General features: G+C 39.6%; 1 protein-coding gene across 4 annotated transcripts in view; it reads left to right on the top strand.

Annotated features, from left to right (window-relative positions):
- pola1 (polymerase (DNA directed), alpha 1) overlaps window positions 1-13,744 on the top strand; it is a 306,438-nt gene that overhangs the window by 114,197 nt on the left and 178,497 nt on the right. For all 4 annotated transcript variants that reach the window (XM_072260537.1, XM_072260535.1, XM_072260536.1 and 1 more), the window contains 2 exons: window positions 8,003-8,035; window positions 11,454-11,546. In XM_072260537.1, the coding sequence (XP_072116638.1) occupies window positions 8,003-8,035; window positions 11,454-11,546 (126 nt within the window). The remainder of the gene's footprint in view (window positions 1-8,002; window positions 8,036-11,453; window positions 11,547-13,744) is intronic.

A 13,744-nucleotide genomic window follows, 5' to 3' on the forward strand; every position in this document is an offset into this window, starting at 1 on the left:
GAATGGGAACCAGAGTGCCAGAGCTGACAGTGTGGCTGGGGTGAAAATAAATGATGTTAAAAGTTCAAGCAAATCCGCTAATAGAAAGGTTGTGAGTGGTGGTAAAAATCTTCTGAGGTGTATATATTTCAATGCTAGGAGTATTGCGGGGAAGGCGGATGAGTTGGCGTGGATTGACACGTGGAATTATGACGTTATAGCAATTAGTGAAACTTGGCTATAGGAAGGGCAGGACTGGCAGCTTAATATTCCAGGGTTCCGATGTTTCAGATGTGATCGAGGCAGAGGAATGAAAGGTGGGAGAGTAGCATTGCTTGTTAGGGAAAATATTACAGCAGTGCTCAGGCAGGACAGATTAGAGGGCTTGTCTACTGAGTCCTTATGGGTGGAGCTGAGAAACAGGAAAGGTATGGCCACATTAGTGGGATTGTATTACAGACCACCCAATAGTCAACGAGGATTGGAAGAGCAAATCTGCAGAGAGATAGCAGACAACTGCAGGAAACATAAAGTTGCAGTGGTAGGGGGTTTTAATTTTCCATATATTGATTGGGACTCCCATACTGTTAGTGGTCTAGATGGTTTAGAGTTTGTAAAATGTGTTCAGGAAAGTTTTCTAAATCAATATATAGAGGGACCAACTAGAGGGGATGCAATATTGGATCTCCTGTTAGGAAACGAGTTAGGACAAGTGACGGAAGTCTGTGTAGGGGAGCACTTTGGTTCCAGTGATCATAACACCATTAGTTTCAATTTGATCATGGACAAGGATAGATCTGATCCTAGAGTTGAGGTTCTTAACTGGAAGAAGGCCAAATTTGAAGAAATGAGAAAGGATCTTAAAACGTGTGGATTGGGACAGGTTGTTCTCTGGCAAGAATGTGATTGGTAGGTGGGAAGCCTTCAAAGGAGAAATTTTGAGAGCGCAGAATTTGTATGTTCCTGTCAGGATTAAAGGCAAAGTGGACCTTGGTTCTCAAGGGATATTGCAACTCTGATAAAGAAGAAGAGGGAGTTGTATGACATGTATAGGAAGCAGGGAGTAAATAAGGTGCTTGAGGAGTATAAGATGCGCAAGAAAATACTTAAGAAAGAAATCAGGAGGGCTAAAAGAAGACATGAGGTTGCCTTGGCAGTCAAAGTGAAGGATAATCCAAAGAGCTTTTACAGGTATATTAAGAGCAAAAGGATTGAAAGGGATAAAGTTGGTCCTCTTGAAGATCAGAGTGGACGGCTATGTGCGGAACCAAAGGAAATGGGGGAAATCTTAAATAGGATTTTTGCATCTGTATTTACTAAGGAAACTGGCATGAAGTCTATGGAATTAAGAGAAACAAGTAGTGAGATCATGGAAACTGTACAGATCGAAAAGGAGGAGGTCCTTGCTGTCTTGAGGAAAATTAAAGTGGATAAATCCCCGGGACCTGACAGGGTGTTCCCTCGGACCTTGAAGGAGACTAGTGTTGAAATTGCAGGGGCCCTGACCGAAATATTTAAAATGTCGCTGTCTACAGGTGAGGTGCCGGAGGATTGGAGGGTGGCTCATGTTGTTCCATTGTTTAAAAAAGGATCGAAAAGTAATCCAGGAAATTGTAGGCCAGTAAGTTTAACGTTGGTAGTAGGTAAGTTATTGGAAGGAGTACTAAGAGACAGAATCTACAAGCATTTGGATAGACAGGGGCTTATTAGGGAGAGTCAACATGGCTTTGTGCGTGGTAGGTCATGTTTGACCAATCTATTGGAGTTTTTCGAGGAGGTTACCAGGAAAGTGGATGAAGGGAAGGCAGTGGATATTGTCTACATGGACTTCAGTAAGGCCTTTGACAAGGTCCCGCATGGGAGGTTAGTTAGGAAAATTCAGTCGCTAGGTATACATGGAGAGGTGGTAAATTGGATTAGACATTGGCTCAATGGAAGAAACCAAAGAGTGGTAGTAGAGAATTGCTTCTCCGAGTGGAGGCCTGTGACTAGTGGTGTGCCACAGGGATCAGTGCTGGGTCTACTGTTATTTGTCATCTATATCAATGATCTGGATGATAATGTGGTAAATTGGATCAGCAAATTTGCTGATGATACAAAGATTGGAGATGTAGTAGACAGTGAGGAAGGTTTTCAGAGCCTGCAGAGGGACTTGGACCAGCTGGAAAAATGGGCTGAAAAATGGCAGATGGAGTTTAATACAGACAAGTGTGAGGTATTGCACGTTGGAAGGACGAACCAAGGTAGAACATACAGGGTTAATGGTAAGGCACTGAGGAGTGCAGTGGAACAGAGGGATCTGGGAATACAGATACAAAATTCCCTAAAAGTGTCATCACAGGTAGATAGGGTCGTAAAGAGAGCTTTTGGTACATTGGCTTTTATTAATCAAAGTATTGAGTATAAGTGCTGGAATGTTATGATGAGGTTGTATAAGGCATTGGTGAGGCCGAATCTGGAGTATTGTTTTCAGTTTTGGTCACCAAATTACAGGAAGGATATAAATAAGGTTGAAAGAGTGCAGAGAAGGTTTACAAGGATTTTGCCGGGACTTGAGAAACTCAGTTACAGAGGAAGGTTGAATAGGTTAGGACTTTATTCCCTGGAGCGTAGAAGAATGAGGAGAGATTTGATGGAGGTATATAAAATTATGATGGGTATAGATAGAGTGAATGCAAGCAGGCTTTTTCTACTGAGGCAAGGGGAGAAAAAAACCAGAGGACATGGGTTAAGGGTGAGGGGGGAAAAGTTTAAACGGAACATTAGCGGGGGCTTCTTCACACAGAGAGTGGTGGGAGTATGGAATGAGCTGCCAGACGAGGTGGTAAATGCGGGTTCTTTTTTAACATTTAAGAATAAATTGGACAGATACATGGATGGGAGGTGTATGGAGGGATATGGTCCGTGTGCTGGTCAGTGGGACTATGCAGAAAATGGTTCGGCACAGCCAAGAAGGGCCGAAAGGTCTGTTTCTGTGCTGTAGTTTCTATGGTTTCTAAAATCTTTAGGCCTTGTGCCTCCTCCCTATTGATAGTAACAAGAAGAGAGCATGTCCCAGATGGTGAGGGTCCTCAATGATGGATGCCGTCTTCTTGAAGCACCTTTTCTTGAAGTTGCCCTCTGGTGGGGGAAGGTTGTGCCCATGATAGTTAAGTTTACAATCTTGTGATCTTGTACATTGGAGCCTCCATACCAGGCGATGATGGAACCAGCCAGCATGCTCTCCATGGTACATCTACACAAATTTACCCGAGTCTTAGGTGATATACCAAATCTCCACAGACTCCTAATGAAATAGAACCATTGGTCTGCCTTCTTCATGATTGTATCAATGTGTTGGGGAGATGCTTTATTGACTGTTGGTTTAATCCAGAAAAAAAATCAAATTATATTAATGTGTAATGTCTATAGTGCTCTCAGTAATCCATGTAGTGTGTCCCCACACAGAGTAAAGAATGTTAGGCGACATGAAATGGTTTCTATCCCATTTGCTGTGTTTGTTTTCCAGTTTCTGCCATTGTTAGGGGAGCAAATGGAGATAGGATGCACTAATTGTTGTACTTCCCTTCCTCATGGCATCATGCTGTATCAGTGTCATGAATCAAAACTGTATTTTATTATACGTCTAAAGGCAGGTGTTCACACCTTGGGGTCCATGGTCCCTCGGTTAATGTTAGGGATCCATGGCATAAAAAAAGTTTGGGAACCTCTGTCCTAAGGGTACGGATGCTAGTTCTACAGTCTGTTATTGCAGTATTTCTGTATTTCATACTTGGATCATCTTACTTCCACATTCTTGATGTTATATGCCTAAAGAAGAATGAATCATTGCTTCAATTTGATTGCCGGCTAATTTTTTTTCCTTGCTTTCTTTCATTTAATGATTCAGCGAGCGCATTGCACGGACACCAAACATAAAACAGTTTAAATGTGTGACTGGATATGTTCAGCATGTTATGTACTGTAAAGTATAAAGTGATTTGGGAAAGATGACAGGGAAGGTCCGCTGGGCTTTTTGGATTTGGGCTTTTATTCATCAGTTGATCTAAACGTTTTGATTGCAGCCAGTGAGGGTGAATTATTCCCAGTGTGTATCGTGTGTGTGTGTCTTGGAACTCAATAAAATAAGGAAATCATTGCTAACAAAGTAATTGCTGTTAAATAAAACACCGGCTTTAAACGTGAAATGGAAAGATATTGGGAATTCCCCAAGTTCCACTCGAACCGCATAATCTATTTAGAAAAGCTTCTTAATTTATGGCTTTTCTAATCAGCCAACACTTGGTTTGAGGAGTTCATTATTGCTTTTAAGCAGTTGTAGTCCAATAATGCTTAAATCTCAGCCAATTAGTCTGAAGGGAAATGACTTTGGCATTTTGTAATAAGTGTTGAATTACAGCATAGATTTGCCTATTAAACTCTTCACTGATGTGTTTGACATGAGTGAAATATTGTTTCCAATGCAGTAGTACTTCACAGATCTAGGAGTTTTTAAAAATTCTTGAACTAATTTGTCTTGGGGTTGGGAAGTAGTAATCCTAAACTGCACAAATAGTTAAAAGGTGATAAAGAAATATGCAGGTTTTGTTTAATCTTGGCACCATGGGACCTTTAATTAATGACAATTAAATTTGAAATGCTATTATATTTATTCACTTTTGACATTTTAAAGTTATCTGTCACTATATTGATGGGTGGCCAATTATTTCCTGAGCACTGGTACACTTTCTCTATATGCCATCAACTGGGCTGTATTTAAAGTCCAATCATTGTGTGGCTCACTTTCCTTTTTAAATACAAACCAAACAATATTTCAGGTTTGTATTTGGATTTGTGCAGTAGATTATGATTGTATTTTTACCATTTATTGGGCTCAAAGCTTAATTAAGCTTAAGTATTTCCAAAAGATCTTTAATTGCCTTTTATGGGATTTTAATTGTTCAGACTGACACAAAAGAAATGATCATTATCGTTTTTTTTTGTCTTTCCTATTTTTGTGGGTTTAAAATGTATTTAACACTAAAGTGTACCAAATAGCCTATTGTCTTATACTGCATTCTTCAGCAGTAATAAAGCAGGTGCAGTGACTTGCATCTGCTTCTGCAAAGCTCTTCTATAGGAGTGCTTTTTAAACTTCAAGCTGATTGTTATTTTCCATTTCCATAATAAGAATTGAAGATTGACTAACATTTACAAACAGAAACTAACAAACTGTTGGTTGGAAGTTTATGTACAACTGTTTTTGATCATACATGTGGAAGGTGCTGTGTGCTTAGAAAGCAACTGTAGCAAACATAAGAAAGAAAATGAATAGCTATCACAATGTGAAAGCAGTGCATAGTGGTGATGTCCTTTCAAGATCGTCCATTGAGGCCATATGTGTAGAACTGAGAAATAAGGTGGTGACAGTCACTCTAGTAGGGCTGTATTATAGAGCCCCTAGTAGTCAGCAGCAATTTGGGGAGCAGATGTGTAGAGAAATTAATGATAGTTTTAAGATTAATAATTTCCCTGTATTGACTGAGCCACAGTGTTTAGGGCCCAGTTGGAGTTTGTGAAATGTGCCCAGGAAAATTTCTTGAGGTATTTTACTGGAGGAGCAATAGCTTATATTCTGCCTGGGTAACCTGCAACCCAAAGGCTTGAAGTTTTAGTTTTCTAGCTTTAGGTAATACCCCACATCACCTGATTGTTTATTCCCTTCGATAGCTGCTGCCTGAGTTGATGAGTTCTTTCAGTGTTTTGTGTACGTTTCCCTTTTTATTTCAGTCTCCCCCTGATCCTTCAGTCCTCACATTTCTGCTGCTGTTTCTTTCCCCCACCCCACCCTTCACCCTTTGTTGTCTCCTTTCCCCTCTTGACTCCATCCATCCACTTAACGCATAGGTCCCCCCTTCCTGCTCCCCCCCCCCTTCTGGTTCCAATTGTTTGTTCACCTTTCATTAAGACATAATGTTGTAGTTGTATACGCAAGTCATTGGTGAGGCTGCCCTTGGAGTAGTGCGTACAGTTTTGGTCACCCTGTTATAGGAAATCCATGGTTAAACTGGAGAGAGTGCAGAGAAGATTTACGAGGATATTGCCAGGGCTAGAGGGTCTGTGTTATGGGAAGAGATCAGCCAGGCTAGATCTTTATTCCTTGGAATATAGGAAAATGGGGGGCATTATAGCTGAGTTCAGAATTATGAGAAGCCCAGATAAGATGGATGGTAACAGTCTTTTCTCCAAGGGTAGAGAGGTGCCAAACTCAGAAGTGTAGATTTAAGGTGAGAAGGGAACCATTCAAAAGGGACCTGATGGCAACATTTTCAAGGAGAGGGTGGTGAGTCTATGGAACGAGCTGGCAGGGGAAGTGGTTGAGGCAGGTACAATAGTATCATTTAAGAAGCACTTGGCTTGGTAGATGGAGGAGAGGCGATTGGAGGGACATGGACCAAACGTAGGAAATTGGGACTAACTAGGTGAGGAACATGGGCTGCTTGGGCCAAAGGGCCTGTATCTATGCTGTATTGCTCTATGACGCTATGAAGACCGATGAACAAATATACTTTGGAAATGAACACCATTTCAGAGTTACTGTAGTAATATGATTTGAAGCAGGACAATTTTTAAATAAAAGACACTTGTTCTAAGTTCGGAGTACGTTTGATTTCTTAAAAGTTTTGCACTTCATTTGATAACAGTTTGTGGCATCCATTCCTCCTCCCCATCCCCCATAAATAGATCAGCTGTCCTTATCAACACCACTCCGTGACCATGACTGATCATCACTTGGTACCTGTACCACTCAAAGGTTTTAGATTAAAAATAGGCTATAAGGACAAGATTTTTTTTTCGAATCTATAAATTAAGATGAAATGAGGATCAAATTGATGACACCATTTTAAGTGTGGGTGAAAAATGAGACCGCTCTTGGAAGTTGTGACTGGGTGAATCCAAATCTGTCCTTTAAACGAAACTGAACAAAAGGTGCTTTTAATTTCTTGTGTCTTATCATATTCTTGTCGCCATTAACATCATTTTCACATTTCCTTGCCTTTGTTATGTTCTTTAAATATTTTACTGTAGCAAAGTTATTGGAAGTGGCTGAGTTGCCTTTCCATTGTATCGAACGTTATACTATATGTGCTTTCTAGCACTGCTCAGGAGGTAAGGCTATGAGTTTGCTTTTTCCTTTTTACTCCTATGAACCATCCCCACCCACCTCTTGGTTTTATGTCATGGTTGCCTCCTAACCAATATCACTGCAGACCAGGTTAAATATAGGATCTGGGGAGTACAGTCTCAAGGTCAATCACCTAAGATGGAGTTGAGTAAAAAGAACTTTGTGCACAGGATTGCAAATCTTTGGAACTCTATGTCAGAGTCATTGTTGAGTAAGTTTGAGATAGATGGGTTTTCAGTGCTAATGAAATGGGAGAACATGGTGATGGAATGAGTGCAGTCCAGTAGATGTTTGTTTGTTCTTTGTGCTGTGTTGTATGACATGGGCAATCATGGTCTTTCTTTGACAATGATTAGTCTTGGCAAACTTTTCTACAGAAGTAGCTTGCTGTTGCCTTCTGGGCAGAGGCTTTTCAAGATGGATGACCCCAGCCATTATCAAAACTCTTCAGAAATTGTCTGCCTGGCATCAGTGCATGCGTAACTGGGACTCGTGATATGCACCAGCTGCTCATAAGACTATCCACCACCTGATCCCATGGTTTAATGTGACCCTGATTTGTGGGGAGGGTGCTGAGCGTGCGCTACACCTTGCCCAAGGGTGATTTGCAGGCTAGCAGAGGGAAGGAGCGCCTCACACCTCCCTTGGTAGAAACACATTTCCACCTTGCCATCCATTTAGTAGGTGAGACCTATTATAAACTGAATGCAAGTCATGGAGTAACTGCACAGTCTCAAAGAACCACAGGAATTATTCAGCAGGCGCATCTTATATTTTTGTGTTTGTATTTGGAGTACACAAGTAGATCATTAACCAATAATTGCCACCTGTTTACCTGCAACTTTTATTTTATTTCAGATTCTCATGCACACCAAGGAGATGGTCCAGAAGGTAATTTATCCTCATGCATATCAGTGTATAAAATGGTGCTAAGCTGCAAAGACATTAGCAGCCAACTTCAGGAACTGCTCCTTCACAGCAGCAAATCTCATTCATATTCAAGAGTTTAATCAGGAATAAGTTATTTGTGTTAATTAAAGAAATGTTTTTCATATGTTGGGTGTGATAAATTGTGTTGTTCCTCACATATGTGAACCTTGTGAATAGAAGCACTTCTCCCTCAGGAGCTGCCTCCTTTGAGTGCTTTGTGCTAATGCTGTGTTTACCACTTTGCTTTTGTATGCCATTAGCAGCAATTTTGCAATGGTTTTAATTTTTGGTTCATTTTGTGTAACCAAAAATTAAGCCCTGCTCAGAAATGCTCTCCTGTTCCAACAGCAGCTTTAAGGGGCTATATATTGAAAGTGCATAATATCCATTTTCCGAAAGTTTTATACTATTCATGTCATGTTTTATGGGGAAGCAGAGGGTGGCATGTGCAATAATGGGAGGTATTAAACTATTTTGATATTGTCCCCATTAAAATCAATATGAAACAACTTCTCCATACATGAAATGAACAGTGAATATTGTCTTTTGTGTTTGCAGCATGTATTCTGCACAGTTACTTTGCTGCACTCTAATTCTTGATAGAGAAGTTGCCAGAAGAGCTGCTTAAGGGGATGACACTGTTATGACTAATAAGAACAAAGCTCGCAAATAACTATGTAGGTTATTAAAGGTCATGGGCTTTTTATAGTCTAAGTGAACCTGCAATTGGATTAAACAGGTTCTTGAAATAAATTTGTTTGATGAAGAATGTAGATGTTGGATGTGTCCTGTCTTAAAATGAAAATATTATAATTAGCTATGGAGGAGTAGGAATTCTTAAGCCGGCCCTCCTTGTAAAGCAAAGGAAGTGCAGCAATTCTAACTCACTCACGGGTGATGTAAATTTATGCAATAAAAGGTCAGAACCGTGACAGACCTGTCATATTTGCCATTTCCAGTAATGTGCTCTGCTTCCCTATTTATTAACTCATCTGTCAACATCACTCTTTACATCTTCACTAACAGGATTTGCTTAATGCTAATAGACAATCTGAAACTGTACAATTTAATTCTGCTGAGGGTTTCAATTGACAGATGTATCTGTGATTGAAATAAAAGTGAGTGTTCAGTTGGAAGTGGGGGTCTGAATGTAAATTCAGCTCAACTTGTGTCTCTTCTCTGAAGGAAAGGCAAGATTGGAGGTTGTGAGGCTATTAGAATAACTAACAAATCTTTGCCATGGGTAACCTGTTGCTCCATATGTGTGGCTCACAAAGAGTCTACAGTGTAGGAGTTTAGTATGATGGTAGAAAATAAACTCCTTAGATCCACGTCTATAAGTTAAACAATTCCTTGCACCCATGTCAAATGAGTTCATATATTTCTAAAGAATGTGAAGTAATCATTTTTCCACTAAAGCTTCTGAGCTAATTCGATGAATGTATGAATTTTGTGATTTGGACATTAATCTTAAAAACAGGTATTAATTAATTTGCTCCATTTTAAGTGCAATGTCAGACCACTTTAGCACAAGTGGTGAATGTAAAACAGTAGCTTCACATGTTATATCAAAATTAATATATACTCAAGCATTGAGAGCTCTTTAATCTGAAAGATATACTTTTGCAATAGAGTTGCAAAAGACCGAAGCATCTGTTAGATTGATCATTTACCCAATGGTGATGCTATGGGAAGTAAGGAAGGATATTGTTGGAGCTATAGTGGAGAATTGTGCTCTTTATTTGCCATGTGTGAGGTACCAGAAAGCTGGAGATAGTAAGTGTTGTTCCTTATTCAACAAGAGCAGAAGGAATAAGCCAATCTACAGGCCAGTGAGCCTTGCAAAAATCCTGGGAAATCATTGAAATAAAATCTAAGGGGTAGGACTTATGTTCACTTAAAAGTGTAGAGACTAATTAGGAGTAGTTAAAGTGGTTTTGTCAAAGGGTATCCTTTTTCACAAATCTGTGTTTTTTTGAAATAGCTAAGAAATTTGATGAAGGCAGTGCAGTAGATTTAGTTTATGTGGACCATAGCAAGGCTTTTGTCAAGTTCTGTTTGGTGTAGGCTAGTTCAGGAAATGATGGCATAGAGGATCCAAGGTGTGTTGGCAAACTGGATCTATAATTGACTTGGTGATATGAGGCAGTTGTGGGTGGTTTTCTGCCTCTAAGTCTGTAACCAGTGGTGTGCCTGTGCAGTGATTGGTGGACATTTGTTGTTTGTTTCAAAAGAAAATTATCTGGAGGAGAATGCAGGTGGACTGATTGGTGATGTCACAAAATTGGTGAAGTAATAGTGAAAAAATACATCATTGTTCATTTGCAAAGTTGGGTACAGTGGTGGTAGATGGAATTTAATCCAGATAAGTGCATTTGGGGTGGGCAATAGTAAAAGGGCATACACTGTAAATGGCAGGGACCTCAGTGTTAGTGTACAGGGGGACCTTGAGGTACAAGTTCGTAGCTCCTGAAAAATGGTAACGCAGGTGGATAGGGGAACAAAGAAGGTATTTGCTATGCTGCCTTCATTGCCTGAGGCATTCATTTTTAAGATCTGAGATATCATTTTGCAGCGTGCACCTCTGACTTTAAGATAACTTTGTGTTTTAGCTAGTTATGATTTGTGCTGTGCTCCCTTCAACCCCTCACTGTTTGCCTTTTAAGGTGTTTCTATTGTTCATCCTTTATTGGCCACTCAAATGAGATACAAAATCTCCTAAAGCACTATTTATTGTATCAATTGGTTAGCTTCTGCTTGGTTCCCATATAATAACTGGAAAATTTAATAGAGAACATGGAACACAAACCAGGCAGCTCACAAGCCTTAACGATCTGACTGTTGCAGCCCTAGAAATTGTCTTTTTCAAACAAGGCAAACCAATTTTATGAACTTCGCTGTTGTTTCTTTATTTAGGTAAATCTTCAATCACAACACTAAGATCTATTGGTATTCGCAGTTATATATGCATGGACAAATTAAAGCAGTGAAAAGAAAGGGATTTACTGTATATTTATTGCACTTTGAGATCTCACAACATGATTTACTGTTTATATATTATCATGTAGCATGGTCATTGCAGATATATGATGGGGCTCTGCAGCTAATCTGCAAGCAATATGGTCAAAACAACCATGACAAGACTAAATAGATAATATACTTGGATGGTAGCTTTGCAGTTTAACCCTACTCTCATTTAAGCACATGTAAAAAGGCAGGTCGGACATGATTTTCACTGACAAAGTTAATTTGCTTTTCATTTGTGGTTTTGCAAAATTATTTGAACTGAGGAAGACCAAAACTTGGACTCTTCCTCATAACGGCATCTGTGCAGAAACAATTCCTTGGTTGTTACAACTGGCATTTTCTTTTGCTTTAGATGAACCTTGAAGTTATTTATGGAGACACTGATTCCATCATGATAAATACTAACAGTACAAACCTGGAGGAAGTCTTCAAACTGGGAAACAAGGTGACGTATCATGCTGAAGAGTTCAAGCGCTGCAGTAACTGATCAGATATCAGTGCCATTTTATTTCAAATAAAAGTATCATGTGTCACATGAGTGAGATTTATTTATCAATAAGAGTATTGACAACTCCTGAAGCATTTATTTGAATTTCAGTAAACTCTACATGCAAATGAAGTAGGATTTATTTTACTTCAATTGGCCCTTGCTTGAATTGGGTACTATCAATGAAAATTGTAATCTAATCAATTTGGTTAGAGCCAGGTGGCTTTTAATTGAGATGTTTTTCTTCCCATGAGGAATTCAATACTGGCAAGTATGTTCTGTATTGTGCAAACAGTTTGTGAACTTGGATGGTCTGATCTCGCTCTTCTTCTGTGGCTGAGCTATTGGTTCAATCATTCACTGTTACTCTTAACTATGCCCAGTAAATCAGAGTTAAATTGATTATAAGAAAGGTCAATCTTGTTCAACTTTCACCTCCTTTCCCTCACCCCCGCCAACCCTAACAATATTGTTTTGATGGAAATAGTCGGTGGTTGGTTGTTGAAAATTTAAAGGGAAACTGGAATTTTTTTTTTTAATTAGCAATTAAAATAAAGAAAATGTTCTACTTAAGCTAACTACCTGGAAATTTGCATTCATGATCAGATTTTCTGGAGATGCAATCACAAACACCCTTTAAGTTTCATCAGCCTGATATGTTTCTTTCAGTTATATCTTCATATTCTGCCAGAAGCTTGCTAAAGTGAAGTATTGATAGATTTTGCTTGCAGGTAACAGGTAACAGCCATGATTCAAACTGTAGCTGGTTCTGCTAATTGGACCCTTGTGTTCTTTGCGTTTTATGTTAAATATCTGCCTAAGTACCTACTTCTAATTACTGAACTGAAAAATCAACAATATATAGCCAGGTTTGCAAAAAGTGACGAACTATTGAAGTGGCTTTATGGAGCTGTTTCTGTGACCGCTACCCCAAACACCAAGCAGCAGCGTGAATATAAACACAGACAACCATAAACACATTGCACTCTGGCAAAAGATAGATTTCGTATGATAGATTTGGGGCAGCACAGTAGCGCAGTGGTCAGCACAACACTTTACAGTACCCATGACCAGGGTTCAATTCCTGCTGCTGCCTGTAAAGAGTTTATGCATTCTCCTGTGACCATGTGAGTTTTCTCCTACGTTCCAAAGATTGATAGTTTAATTGGTCATTGTAAATTATCCTGTGATTAGGCAAGGATTGAATCGGGGGATTGCTGGGCGACGTGGTTCAAAGGGCTGGAAGAGCCTATTCTGTGCTGTGTCTCAATAAATAAGTGCATAAATGTATGGTGGTTGTTCATTGTGTCTGGCAATGGCAGGAAACCTGTGCAGGAGAGTTTTTAAAGTGGAAAAGTCGTTGCAGTGTGGCAGTTCCACTCTCTCGACCACAGAAGCCTGGGTCCAGTGGTATGAACAAAGGATAGATTTAAATGGCGCATAAATGTGAATCAAAAACCTTGCAGCCTGTTCTTTTACTCCAGTAGAAGGAAGAGAACTTTTTGGCATGTCAAAGGTGAAGCTTTTCTTCAGGCAGGTTAAGAGGAGAGCTCTTGCCTGGGAAAAGCTAGGATGTCTTCTGGTAGTTTACTGATGGAGGGATCTCTGCCAGAGCTAAAAATTGGGAGAGTCAATCAAACGTTGACTTTTGATCTAATGTCAAGACTAAGATCCCCCTTTGTCTATTATCATTTGGTTCTGCAGAACAGGATTTAGCTTGGACTTGGCGCATTCTTAGAGCGAGAATAGCAGTACCTTGATTCACTCTGGAGAATGAATGAGGTTGCAGGTGATTCGTGGTATATAAACTCACCAGGAGGTCAAGGTAGAAGGATTAACATTCTGGACTTTTCTTCAGCAAAATTATGAAATCCCTTACTTGAAGCTGCTTTTAGTTAATTAATTGGATGCTAAAAGGATGCACGTGCAGCTTAAGTGTTTAAAATCCTACATTCTACCTCACAAGCACGATAAGTTGCTTATGAGGGAATGAGAATGTACTAGTTTACCTGGTCAGATGTCAGTTTTCATACTTATTTGAGCTGGGTTTAAACGCCACCTTATTTTGCCATGGGTTGAAAATAATGTAATAAGTATCATTATCGCCACTGAGGAAAGCTAAGTCAGGTTCATACTATAGTCAGTCTGTGGTTAGG

Source organism: Mobula birostris, chromosome 6, assembly GCF_030028105.1.
Source record: "Mobula birostris isolate sMobBir1 chromosome 6, sMobBir1.hap1, whole genome shotgun sequence".
In the NCBI taxonomy this organism is placed as follows: domain Eukaryota; kingdom Metazoa; phylum Chordata; class Chondrichthyes; order Myliobatiformes; family Myliobatidae; genus Mobula; species Mobula birostris.